Source organism: Otolemur garnettii, unplaced genomic scaffold (genome assembly GCF_000181295.1).
Source record: "Otolemur garnettii isolate 467f Iridium unplaced genomic scaffold, OtoGar3 scaffold00021, whole genome shotgun sequence".
NCBI lineage: Eukaryota > Metazoa > Chordata > Mammalia > Primates > Galagidae > Otolemur > Otolemur garnettii.
In genome coordinates, this window is record NW_003852416.1 from 206084 (window position 1) to 220450 (window position 14367).

The window sequence follows — 14367 nt, forward strand, 5'->3', positions numbered from 1 at the left end:
AAAAAAAAAAAAAGAAAAACTGAGGCAAGAGGATCTTGCTCAAGCTTGAGTGCTTGAGTCCAAGAGTTCAAGGTTGCTGTGAGCTATGACGCCATGGCACTGTACCTAGGGTGACAGAGTTAAACTCCATTTCAAAAAGAAAATCACTTTTCAGTCTCATTATCAAAAAAATTCCTTTCTTACACACCCGTGGTGAATGCCTGGGTTTGGTTGGTTTCACCACATTGATAGTCTTCCCCAGCCTATCGTATGTGTTAGGAAAAAATGGTCCCCGTCAATTCCACTGCACAATTTTTTTTTTCAGAATTCTCCAGGAGACTCAACATGATGTGTCTATTATTATCTTTGGGGAAACAGCTGACTGCTCAGTTCACAAAAACACTCTTAACTTTCTCTTGATAAGCATCTGGCCCCAGTCCTGACCTTCGCAGATTTCTCAGCTGGGCTCTCTTCCTGCTCTGACTCCTGTGGTTGTTATGTCTGGACCTGCCAGGGCAGTTCGGCCTTCTAAGCCTTCCGGCAGCCTCCAGCAACCACCAGAGCTATCGAGCCTCCAGCCTCCTCCAGCAGTAGGCTAGGAAACACTGCCCAGGGCAGCCTGTGCCCCTGGTGGAGGAGCAGGGCTGAGGCTTCGGGAAAGGAGAGGAGACCCTAGGGAAGTTGGCAAGGATGAGCAGGGCCCCCCGCCCAGGAAGACCCCAATTCTTCCTGCGTGGCACCCAGCACCCATTTGCTGATGAACTGCTATTCTCCAGGTATGAGGAGGAGAATGAGAACTTGTTAAAAATGAGCTAGGCGCCAGAAAGAAACTTTGACTCGAGTAAGAAGCAAAAAGTGGGCCCCTGGACCCAAGACAAGCCACCACCCCTTTCTGGGCCTCAATTACCTCACTGGTAAGATGAAGGAGGAGACCGTTTCCAACGTCCTTTCCAGCTCCCAGAAAAGTTATATGACTTAATAAATCTGATGCATTTCCTGATGTTTCCCATCGGTATAGAATACTCTTATTTAGGCTGGCTTCCTGAGCCATGTGCTTTTGTGTCTTCCAATAGAGCCAATCAGTATCACCTCAGCAGCTGGACTTGCAAAGTGACTTTCCGGGCTGGGACTGCAATTTCCCATATGGAAAGAAGATAAAATGGAAGTCTGGTCTTCCTATATCCACATAAAGGGGGACTTTTTAGTCACAAAATGGAACGCAGTACCAATATACACTATGATGTGGACAAACCTTGACAATATTGTGCAGAAACCAGTTGTCTATTGTTTGATTCCTATTTTATGAAATGTCCAGAAGAGGCAAAAATTGTACAAACAGAAAATGGACTGGTGTTTACCTGGGGATGGGCACGGGGCAGCCTGGGGGCAGCCTGGGATGGCTGCTGATGGATCTTGGGTTTCTTTTCAGGGTGATGAAAATGTTCTGGAATTAGTGGAGCACAACTGTAAATACATAAAAATGCTGAATTGTAGACTTTACAGGGGGCAGATTTTTATTTTTTTAGAGATAGAGTCTCACTTTATCGCCCTCAATAGAGTGCTGTGGCATCACAGCTCACAGCTCACAGCAACCTCCAACTCTTGGGCTTAAGCCATTCTCTTGCCTCAGCCTCCCACGTAGCTGGGACTACAGGTGCCCACCACAACACCCGGCTATTTTTTGGTTGTAGTTGTCATTGTTGTTTGGCAGGCCTAGGCTGGATTCAAACCCACCAGCTCTGGTATATGTGGCTGGTGCCCCAGCCACTTGAGCTACAGGCACAGAGCCTACAGGGGTGATTTTATAGTATGTGATTATCTCAATAAAACTGTTTTTAAAATTACAATAATAATGTTGCTTATTTCTTACTACCTTTTGGGGGGGAAGGTCTCACTTGGTTGCCTTTAGTAGAGTGCCCTGGCGTCATAGCTCACAGCAACCTCAAACTCTTGGGCAAGCCTCTTGCCTCAGTCTCCCAAGTAGCTGGGACTACAGGTGCTCACCACAATGCCCAGCTACTTTTAGAAATGGAGTCTCACTCTTGCTCAGGCTGGTCTGGAACTCCCGAGGTCAAGCAATCCACCTGCCTCCGCCCTCCAGAGTGCTGGGAATACAGGCATGAGCCACTGCACCTGGCCTCTCCTATTACTTTTTTAATGTGACTACCAGAAAACTGAGTTTTATGTGCAGCCCCTACTATACTTCTGTCTTGTCTTTACTTTTCGAAATGAACAAAAACAGTTCGGCCTCCTGCATCGTGGACACAGCTGATAACTGGGAGGCCCAGAGTGGCGAGCCTTGTGTTGGGAGGCTCAGGTTCTCTCTCCTTCATACGTGGCTGTGACCTCCGGCCTTCACTTCCCCCACTGGCCCCAGACTCCTTGCCTAAGATAGTGTTGGCCTGGATGATCTGACAGCCACATAAGCCCTGCCAGGTGAGACAGTCTGTGATCAAACACCCCCATCCCTAGATAAACCAGTTTTGAAGCAGTCACTCTCCACAAACACTGCTCAACCCTTAAAATCAATCAACATGAGAATAAAAGTCACTTGTAAGACTGACAAGATAATCTACCAACTGGGAAGAATGGCCAATCCAGTTCCATCCTCTTCCATTTTTCCTGAATAATTTCTTACGGGGAATTTTTTTTGGTTTCTCTCTGACTTTAGAGGTTGAAATTTTATAGCTGATGCCAAACAAATATTGCTACGACTCTTCTGGAAAATAATTTGGCAATATTCCACAGACATTAAAAATCTCCTATTCTTCTATCCAGTTATTGTAACCCCAGCTACAGAAATAACGGTGACCATGGACACGCTCATCTCAGCACTGTCTGCAACAGCAACGATGGCCCTAATGGACACAAGTAAGGGAACAGTTAACCGCCTGATGATAACGCTTGGAACAGAAATGATAAAGGTGCTGGAAAGATGGTAACGGTGAAATCATGAAATTGGCTTGTTTCCTTTTTTTTATTTTTGAAGTGACTAAATTGTATGTATAACTTTAAAACTGTGATAGTACAATATGTCCATGATGCATTTTCCATCGTGTCTCAACAGCATAAGAAAAGAAACTGAAAAGAGCCTTTATGCTGAGAGAGCAGAAACCTGATATATTTGTCCCAAAAAGAACACAACCACAGCTGAAAAGACACTGAAGCACCTCGGTCCTATATCATTGACATGTCTGCCATGATGTTTATACACATTTCTTCCCCAAATGCACTGTAATTATCACTCAAAGGCATTTATATGTCCTTACAACTCTTAAAGGAAGAAATCAGTCATCCAATGGGCAGCTTTTTAGTCATCTTCCAACCCAAGAAGATTATTTTTTGGGGGAAAATTTTTGTTTAATATCATTTTGAAGAAGGAGACTGAGTGAATGGCACCCCCTGTTTCTCCAGCCACACAGTAAAACCCTGAGCGGGGCCCTGGCCTCTCCCGAACTCCTAGCTATTCCCACAAGAGGATGCAGATGAGATGGAAGGGTTCTAGGACTCCTCCCTGGGTCTCAATCAAACACAGGCCACACTGGCCCCCACTGATGAGCTACAGAGCTATGAGTCATGTTCCCTGGGTTGCCCCAGTCTCTGCATCTGTAAAGTGAAAAGGCTGGGCTATAGGACCTGTAAGGACCTTACACCCTGAGGTTCCATACCCTGGAATCCTGTTCCTCCATAAGTTAGCTGGGGGCTTTGGCCAGCCACCAGTGTCTCTGCAATAAAGCTGGCGTCCTCGCCCATAGGATGTGAGCAAACAAGAACACGGGGAGCTGATATGGTTAGAGATGGGTGTGGAAGGTGAGGGCAGAGAACAGAAGGATTGTATGGCTGGCCAATGACAGGTGTTCCCAGGGGACAGGCTGCAGATGGGGCACATTACAGAACCCCACAGACAGAAAGATCTCAAATCCCTGCCCCTCCTCTTGCATCTCCTGTGCTATCATCAGACTTTTCCTACACGTGTTTCTTCCAGTGAAGGGGGAACCATATTGGGCCACATTTCTCAGAACCAAAAATGTCAAACTGGTGAGGCAATGTCAGGGTAGGATCTCAGAAACCTCAGCTCAGGCCAGTTCCTGACCAGAAGACAATACACAGAAGTGTATCCTGGGAAGAGCCCTGGGATGCAGAGCACAGCTCCCCAGCAGGAGTGTCTGCTGCATGTCATGATGGGGATGCTGGTGCTTTGGACCAGTGCGTTTTACCCTTAGAGATGATGACAATAAACTTTGCCTCTGGCATTCCGGAAACAGAGGGCCAATGTCCTGAAAATTGAGTCCTTTGGCCAAGAGCTACTCTGTTTTGGTGGGGCAAGAAAGCATGCCCAGGGAAGACCAGTGCCTTGACACCTGTGGGCATATTACTTTTTCTATCCTTTCACCTCTATTAGTCTCAGTACAAGTCCTACCAGTAGTCCTGGAAGGATCTGGAATTGTCAACTCGAGGGTCCAATCTCTTGCAAGTGTTTTGCCTTAGTACCTCCAGCTGATGAAGAAGCTTGGTACCCAAGATCTCATCGGACCCTCACAGTATCCTGCTGATATCTCCTGGGCAGCATCACTGCTGTAGATGATGTGAACTAAGATAAAATCTTAAGGTTGCCCTCCATCTAGCAGCTGATTGACTGGACCCACTCTTGGCCTAAAACTGAGTTGCTAGCCAAGACAAAGGAGGTCAGATATGCCTCAGCAAGTCCTCCTCTCTTCTTAGAGATGTCCTTTGTGACTTATTAACAGGCCAAAGGCTATGTAAGACATACCTGCAGGTCCTCAATATACATAACAAACCACTTGAGTCATATGTCCTGTTTTTTGTCTCCAATTAACAGACCCTTATCTTAGCATTCCTTTGTGTTGACTCCTAGTCTATTAGACAGAGTCTAACTTTACTTTCAGCCAATTCTCAGCCAAAGAATCTTTAAACTCATCTATGACCTATGGACCCTCCAGTTCAGGATGTCTCACCTTTTGGGGCCAAACCAATGTATGTTTTCCACATACTGACTTACGACCTTACCTGTAATTTCTGTCTTCCTAAAATGTATAAACCCCATCACGGAGATCCCACTTGCTCCAGGCTTCCTGGGTGTGGCTCCAAGTCACAGGCCTCAAAGTCAGCTCAGAATAAACCTCTTTAAATTATTTTACAGAGTATGGCTTCTTTTCCATTGACAATGAGAAAACTGAGGGTGAAGGGAATTAGCAACTCATCCAAAAGTCCCAAGTGGGGCTGGATCCCAGGCTTTCTAACCCTGATGGTCCCTAACAGAGACAGGGGTTCAGTGTTTCAGAACAGACCCAGGAGACCTCAACTTCTCTCTTTCGGGAACTGACAGACTAGCAGGCAGAAGATCAGTAAGGATGTGGTTTCCCTGCATGGCACTGTCCATGCACTAGACCTGACTGACTGATGTTTACAGAGCACCCCAGCCAAGCAACTGCAGAACGCACTGAACTAAAGATCAGAAGGCTCCCTCCACCCAGACTCCATGGCATGGCCACCCTCGTAACCAAGGGGATACTCTAACCTTGCTGGCCATGAGAAAGGAGATTAGACAGACCTCATCATGCCCTCCCCACCCCCATTAACAGGCCAAAAGCTAATCCAGACAAACACGCAGGTCCTCAATATACACAACAAATACATGGCCAGTAGCTTGTCTCTGATTAACATATTTCCTTATCTTAAAACATTCCAAGCCTTTGGACAAAGCTTCATTTCTTAAACCAATTACAAATCAAAGAGTCTTTAAACCCTATATTCTGGCTCGGTGCCCATAGCTCAGTGAGTAGGGCGCCAGCCAGATACACCGAGGTTGGTGGGTTCGAGCCCAGGCTGGGCCTGCTAAACAACAATGACAACTGCAACCAAAAAAAATAGCCGGGCATTGTGGTGGGCACCTGTAGTCCCAGCTACTTAGGAAACTGACTCAAGAGAATCACTTAAGCCCAAGAGTTTGAGGTTGCTGTGAGCTGAGATGTCACAGCACTCTACCAAGGGCGACATAATGAGACTCTGTCTCCAAAAATAAAAAATAAATAAATAAACCCTATGTTCTGTAGGTCCCCCACCCCTTTGAAACGTTCCACCTTTTGGAGACAAACCTATGTATGCCTTCCATGCACTGATTTTTGACATAACGGTAATTCCTATTTCCCTGAAATGCATAAAACTAAACTGTAATCCAACCATAGTGAATCCATTGCTCAAGGCTTCTTGGGCATGGTTCTGGGCCACAGTCCTCAAATTCAGCTCAGAATAAACTTCTTTATTTTACAAAGTTAGGCTTCTTTTCCATTCACAACATGCTCTTCTTAAGCCCACACAGAACATTTACCAAGATAGACCACATTCTAGACCAGAAAATATACCCTAACAAATTCAAACGAAGGGAAATTATACCAAGTATGTTCTCAGAAATGGAATTAAACTAGAAATTAAAAACAGAAAAGATAGTTGGAAAAGCCCCCAAATATTGAAGATTAAACAATACACATGAGTCAAAGAAATCTCAAAAATAGTTTGGGAGTGAGACTGATCAAATCCTGATTGTGCCTCCTCCTCCTCCTGGCTGGCCTTGGACAAGTTCTAATTAGCTTCCTGCGGCCTCCTCTACTTTCTCAGCTAGGCAGCCAAGATAACCCTCCTCCCTCCCTCCCCAGGCGGCTATGAGAAAAGGAGGCAAGGCCTGTAACACAATTAGCACAGCGCCCAGCTCCCAGAGAGTGCCTGGCGGCAATAGCTCATCGGGACACTGTTCCGTCTGGCAACATTTCCCACCATCCTAACTGTCCTAGAGAATGCAATACCCCTACACCCCAGGTAGCCGACTCTGAGCCAGAGAAAGGCAGATGTGGCTGCTAAATGCCGAGCCTTCCGTCCCAGTTCCCAGCTGGCAGCCATCTGCCTGGGCTGCCCCAACTGGCAGAACTCTGTCCATCCATTCCCCCCCCCCAACACACACACACAGCAACTGCCGAGCATACTGGCACCAGAGAGAGAGCTCTTCTTAGTCACAGAGTGTGGGATGACTCAAGTGTTAGATGATTGGATGAAATCTCACCAGAGACTATGTGAAAGGGAATTCTACCACAAATCTCACCAAACTTTGCGAAAAAACAGGTCAGCACACAGCCAGGCCTACCATCTTCTTCTCAAGATTTTATTGCACAACAAATGAAAAAAGATGTTCCTGAGGTTTGAAAATATTGCACAAGGCTCTGACTCATTAAGACGGGTTATTGAAATTTGGAAATTATCAGAAATTCCAGCCACAACAACATGCCCTTAGACTTCTGTGTGCACAAGGCGACCTGATTATCCTGTTACAGGGGACCAGCTGCTGTCACGCGATGCTGTGGAGGATGCTTTTTATGAAATATGCTTACTCAACAATTTGTCCTAGAATCTAAAATAACAGGGTATCCTTAGACTCCCAAACCATTTTTTTTTCCTCTTAAGAAATGACAAATCTTTCCTTGTGTGGAATTCCTAGAACATGGAAACAAATCAAACCAAGTATGGTTCAAGAAGGTCCCAGGACTTCTATAAACGGCCACCTCCTGGGTGTCACGGGCTCCAGGGAGGGTGAACAAGATGACATCTATAAAATTCCAGGCAGTCCAGATACTTGGCTAGTCCAGAGAAGTCACATGCTCATCAGATGAGACAGGCCATGATGGGGCCATCAGAGAGTGACAGCTTAGAGCCCATCTGCCTGGACAGCATTTTCCAACATAATAACTGGCAAATTCTGAGTCCTCCCAGACACAAGTCCCACACCTCCCCTTCTTTGTGAAGCTGTCCTCACCCACTGACCAGCTTCCTCTCCAGGGAGACGAGAGCCTTCCAGCATTCTTCCCACTGACCTGACTCCCTCGTCAGTGCCCGGATGCTGATGACAGTGGTGATGACAGCTAATACTGACCAAACTGCACTGATGCACTGGGCACAGTGCTAAGCACTTCAGGTCAGCAAGTCCTTTCCTCCTGCAGCCACCCCAAGAGATAGGTATGTACATATTATTATTTCTGTTACTATTCTACTGATGAGGAAACTGAGACTTAGAGATTAAGTCACCTATAAAAAGCCACACATTCAGAAAGCAGTGATCTAACTCCAAAAGCGCAGGCCTTAAATTAAGTTGGGCATCATATGACTTACTACAAAAGCACCTTGAGGTCTAGGGCCCCAAGCCTCACTCACCTGGGTCCCTATACTTGGTATACGGGTGAGCACACAGCAGGTGTTCAATAAATGCTCTGTATGAATTTAGGAATAGCCCTCACATCACTGATTCCAAAAGCTGAACTCCACATCTTTCCCACAATGACAGCCGTGCCTCTTCATTGCCACTTAATTTTTGTCCTGAGGCACATTCCCCTGGCTAATTTCCCTATGGTTCTCCACACACATCACACAGCAGTGCTGAATTGCTCCAACTTCCACGCTGCCTCTGGAGCCTTTCAGAAAACCATTCAGAATGGTTATACTCTCAGTGTGTCTGTTAATAGCAGGGTCCCCTCCCTCCCTTCCTATCAATGACAGACAATTAGGAGAGGGAAAAGATGAACTGGCTCAGGGGAATCCCATTCTAGAAGCCATGGGGCCCCAGGAAGAGACAAGGGATGGGAGGCTCACTGAAGCTCATCTCCTGGAGGTGGGGACATTACCCCATGGCCTCCCGGGGACCGGTGCAAAGATGAGGTACAAGGCAATCAGGCTTGAGATGGGTCACATCCATTCAATGCCGACCTTGGCTTTAACCATCAATAATTTAAGGGGAAAAGGTAGCTCTTAAAGAAGCCAGCTCAGCCTTTAAAATAGGAATGAGGCGACCACAACCTTCTCAGAGACTGGTTTCCTTATAAACATCATAGACCATTCTACATAGAAGGGTCCAATCCCCTCACTGCTGAAGCTCCAAGAGGTAGTGGGGGGGGGGGCGGTCACCTGGTCAGGTAACAACTCAGGACAGGGCAGGGTCTGTTGTGAACTGTCCCACCGCCCCCCACCCCACCTCGTCTTCCAAGGAAACCCCAACCACTGCCAAGCCTGATTTCTTCTTCACATTCAGCCTAACCAGAGGTACTTATTTACGACAAGTATAAGCTCATGGAAAGTCTGCCTCCTGAATCCGAGAAACAAACTCATCCAGGATCACTCAGTGGACTCAGAATCCAGCCCCATGGTGTTGGGTCTGACCACAGTTAGCTCATGGATCCTGCCTTAATCATTTACTGAATACTGTTATTTTAAGTTCTAATGTAACCTATTTACAGCTTTCCTGGACACAATGAAGTAACTCAGACACTTGGTTTTTGATCCTGTTGACTTCCTAATTTTATGAAACCTTAACATTTTAACTCTTTAGGAAAACCAACAGAGCAGTAAAAGACGTCAGCCAACCAGAGCAAGCAAAGCCTTGTAACTGCTCCAAGACCTTCGAGTTTCCAAGTTTCAAATGACTAAAAGCTGGCGACTAATGTTTCCACCAACTCTGCCCTAAGATGAAGCTCAGGTCCCCAGCATACTTATTTTTTAAGTGACAAAAGGTATATTTGACTTGCCAGTAGTGAAAATTACTCTCTAGCTAATGCTGTTCTTTAGCAATGGAAAATGCAACCCCAGGGAAGAAGGGATTGTGCCCCCCTCCCCCCGTTTGTGTTTAATACCAGCTCCCTGTGAGCAGGGACTTTGTTTTTGGTCAACTCTGTCTCCCCCCAGCTCTACACAGTGTCTGGCACTCAGCTAACAACAATTATTTGTTCAAGGCACAACCTGAACTAAGGCAGATTATACAGACAGTCCAGGCATCCAAGCAGTCACTACACCAACAGTCTAAGCGTTGGGTTCCTGCAGGCTGTGCTGGCACAAGCCTACATCTTCAGAGTCTTTGGGGTCAGATCAGGACCAGGGCATCCTGAAAACCGTCAGGGGGTTGTTCCAGGTCCCCCTGCAGCTTATAGACCTCACAGCTTGTCTGGGCTGCTGTGTGGGGCGGGATACACTTTCCCAGAAGGAAGTACTAGGAGGAGAAGTGGACAAAGCTTCTGTTATTTGGGGAGTCCTTCTCAAGTCTCCCTCCCAGCTGAGGTCTGTAATACTGCCTGGTCTTCAGAATATTTAGGGATTCCCAAGGGCCCTTCCTTCCTCAAGAGGAGTTTGTAGTCTGCAACTCTGCCTTGGAAACAGCATTACGTGGCCCCTCTGCTCTTCTTTGGGAAGGTTGCACTGACGGCAGCGGGAAGCAACCTTATCCTCAGACTTCTGCACCTGCGGAGTAAGAGCTGTGGTCTGTCCCATTTCATCCTAAAGCCATGGCCATCTGGAACACTGTTTATGTCAGCTATGAGCTGTGGCTTAGCTGGGGTTGGTTTACAATCTCCGTTGCTCTGTCAACAGCACAGCATGGTGGTTATGAGCAAGGCTCTGGAACCAGAAGCAAGGGTTCCAGACCCAAGCAAGTGCTGTGCAGCCCAGCTGTGACCACGGAAGACTACAGCACTCACCTCACCTAACCCTTATGAGGATCAGATAAGTTAATGCATGCCTGGCACAGAATGCTAACAAAATATAAATTAGTCCTTACTACTATTATCCCATTCCTAATTTTAATTCCTTTTGGGGGGGGAAGGGGTAATCTGACAGGAGATTGGGACATGGCAGATCTTTGTTCTCTAACATATTTGTGTATTTTCCTATCCAAAGCCTGACAGTGCACTGATTTCTGACACAGATGATGCGCCTTCATTTCCAGAACTGCGATTAGAGATGTTCTTGAAGAGTCTTCATAAACAGCTTACAGATGAGAGTGCTTATCTTTGATCAGTGACACATTTCTCCACCTAAAGATCTACCATGACCCCAAAGTGCCAGTCACCTGCCTAGAGACCCCAGTTCTGATGGCATTTCCTACCTCTGACTCCCTGGCATACTGGGCTTCTTTCCAGGGAAGGTAGGAAATGCCTCTGGGTGGTCCGGATACACCCCCTTACAATCTTTAGAACCAGCTCCTGCCTCAGGCACTCTTTCCCCACATCTTTAAATGACTTGCTCCAACTTCAGTCCTCTAGTCTCAAAAAGGCCTCCCACGTCCATGCCAGCTAAAATAGCTTTTCCAACAACCTCTGAGCCAGAGCCGTTGGCCAACACACCTCATAACAATGACGTCAAGTGACCTGCCTGTGGGCACCCAGCTGCTGAGCCCTGGAGCGGTTGGCTGGACCAAATGAAGTCTGCTGGCTCCCAGGCCCTTGTCCTCTGAGACACCTCTGGGAAGTGAAGGCGAGAACATACGATGAGAGAGGGGCACAGCAAAGTAATGCCTACCACTAAGGTAAAACAGGATGGGGGCACACTTCAAGCACTGTTTTTCTTCATTCACTCATTCATTCATTCATTCACCCATCCACCCATATATCTATTAGGTGCCTATGTGCTAGGCAGACAAACACATAAACAGTGTCAGACACACCACAAAGCCCAATAAATATTTGCAATAGGAGGAAAGGATAAAAAACAGTCTTCTACCCTCACTGTTTCTCCCTGTTTTCAAGGCCACCACACTCACTCTTCTGAGGCTGTACGTACCCTCACTGGCACACCCAGGGCCCACTGTCAGCCTGATGGCCAATGAGGGACCTGTTCCTCTCCACACAAGGACTCAGCCCAGTCAATTATTAAGCACTCTGCCAACTCCAAAGCTCATTAAATGACTTGCCTCACTGGCAATAAATCAGGTGGTTCTTGGAGTGCCAGAAACTCAGGACCTCGTGCAGTGAGACTATAAACAGTAACAGCTGGCTTGTTTTTGACAAAAATACACTTTTTTAATGTCATCGCCTCACACCCAGACTATTGCAGTAGCCTAACTTCCCACCCGAGTGCACTCTGCACTCCATCACTAGGGCCCTCCTACGGGAGGCTGTCTCTGAGCAGTGTTGATTCATGAACATCCGCATACATGGCACAGTCTGTCCTCTTCAGCCCTGGGACACTCGGCCACTAACCTGGGTCACTCCTGCTGCCTTTCCCAAATGTCTCCCAGCCACACCAATCTATTCACCACCTCCCAGACAAGTCTCAGGTTTTGCTCATGCTGTTCCCAACTCTGGGATGCATTTCCCAACTCTCTGGGAATTTGCCCTACCTGACCCTCTCCCACAGCCTTGGGCTGCAGCTCTGGGCTTCTGTCTGGGTTCAAATTCCAACTGAGTGACCTTAGGCAAGTTCTTTAACATCAATTTCTCTACCTATAAAACAAGAACGAGAATCAAGTCTGGCAACAAGTGTCTTTAATCCCAGCTACATGGAAGCTAAGGCCAGAGGATCACATGAGCCCAGGAGTGTGCAGCCAGCCTGGGCAATAGTGAGACCCTATGTCTAAAAATCAAAAATAAATTCTAAAAACCTCTAACATGGAGGACAGCAGAAACTCCCTCCACTGAATGAGGGCACACAGACCCGGTAATCCATAGCATGCTTTATCGCCAAGCCCATTCCTGAGTCTACTGATCACTGCTCCGCAAGGTAACTGCACACCTCTTTGGCTGAATTACCTTCAGGCTCTGGGCTCCAGCTCCTGTCTTAGTGAAATACACAATCTCCAATTTCTCCCAATACCATTCTGTCCCCTTCCTCTCCGCGTGAGCCAAACTGTGCCAGGCCCTAGCTGGGCAGGCTGGACCACAGTACTGTAAAGAAAAACCTAGACCAGCCCCTCTGCGCTGGGCTCTCCTATGCCCCTCTCCCGGCGCTGCCCACGCTGAGGAAACGGCAACAGCGCCGGGCTACGGCCAAGTGCACTGCCAAGCACCGCTGGCCGCTGGCCGGTTCCTCCGCCGCCAGACTGGCCAAGACTGAACTCTGTATGGTTTTTCCACATGGCATCTCTGCCTGGACCTGAGAAGCATCTCTCCAGAAGGTCCCACGAGAGATTTAGACACCTCGCCCCCCAATCCTTCGTCCCCCTCCCATCACCTCTTCTCGCAAAATAGGTCGCCTTGACACAGAAAAGATGCCTACGGAGGAGGAGAGGAGGAAGAGAGGCACACTTCTTCCTCATCCCTACCCCAGCCCCTTCTCCGCCCCTCCAGACCCGGATCCAAAAAGCTCGGTTCAGCTTATTCAGAAAGAGCCACTTTCATTTTTGTAGGATTGGCTCAAAATAAGAGAAGCAAGACACGCAGCAACGCTGCTGCAAAGTCTACTGTACTGAGCCGGTCCCTGCCGGGAGACGACCTGGAGAAACAGGGGCGAGACGGGCCACACTGCTTCTTAAAAGTTAAATCAAGTTTTCACGGAGCGAACCCATGATAAAGTTAATGCGTGGCTAAACGTAAAGGAGGAAGCGGAGCAGAGAAGAGAAACCCACAAACGAATTCTTGTGGCCCCACAGCCGCTATGCTCCGTGCGCAGTTTCCCGTGCTGAACTTTCCTCCCTTTATGCCCACGTTTCTATCTTATTTGTCTCCGGGTACCCGGATCCCCGCAGGGCACCCAGCGGGGACCACGAAGCGGGACGCCTCGTCACTCCTGGGCTGTGGGGCAGAGCGCGCCAGCACCCGCTGGGCGCAAACCTCGGTAGTATGAGAACCTGCGGAACGCTGCCACCCAGGGCCCTGCCCGCCTCTGCCAGCAAGTAGGTGCTCTGAACCCCTCGCAACGTGGCCTGTCACACAGGGGCAGGTCAGGGTTGGGATGGAGAGACTGGGGAGTGCCAGGGCGCGGCGCGCCGCGGAGTACCTTGGCCGCAGGCGCCGCGCTGCAAGACGATGACCGGCGGCTGGAGCAGCCTCTCGGAGCGCCGGCTGGCGGCGCGCAGTTGGCACAGGTTGGCGTAGGTGTTGGCGTCGCTACCACACACTGGCTCGTTGCTGGCGCACACGCAGGTGCCGGCCTGCGAGCGCCGCCGCACCGTGGCCGACGCAGGGACCCCGAAGGACACCACGCACTGCAGCCCCTCGCCGCACGGGCCCTCCTGCAGGCCGCATGCGGCGCCCTCGGGAGCGCCACACACCTCGCAGCAGCCGCACGCGTCACGGACACGGCCGCCCTCGCAGTGCGCCGGCAGCGGGGTGCAGCGCGCCGGCTCGCAGCGCTCGGGGCACCCGGCAGCGGGCCCGGTGGCAGAGGGCGCCGAGCGGCCGGCCCGGGACAGCTGCGCCGAAGCGGACCCTGCCAGCAGCAGAAGCAACAGCGGAGGGAGCGCGGCGCGCGAAGACTGCATGGTGGCTCCGGCGGCGGCGAGCTGGACAAGGGCCGGAGAGCAGCGCCGGAGAGAGTGCAGGAGGGCCTCGGGGGCAGCTGGTGCGAGTGCGCGCGGCCGCGCGGCCCAGCCCATTGGCCTGGCGGCGGTGACGAGCCGCCTTGGGG

General features: G+C 49.2%; 1 protein-coding gene across 1 annotated transcript in view; it reads right to left on the minus strand.

Annotated features, from left to right (window-relative positions):
• HTRA1 (HtrA serine peptidase 1) overlaps positions 1–14332 on the minus strand; it is a 53909-nt gene extending 39577 nt beyond the window's left edge. Inside the window, exon 1 of the mRNA XM_003787097.3 lies at positions 13738–14332. Within this exon, the coding sequence (XP_003787145.3) occupies positions 13738–14221 (484 nt within the window). The 5' untranslated portion in view covers positions 14222–14332. The remainder of the gene's footprint in view (positions 1–13737) is intronic.
• Positions 14333–14367: the final 35 nt, after the last annotated feature.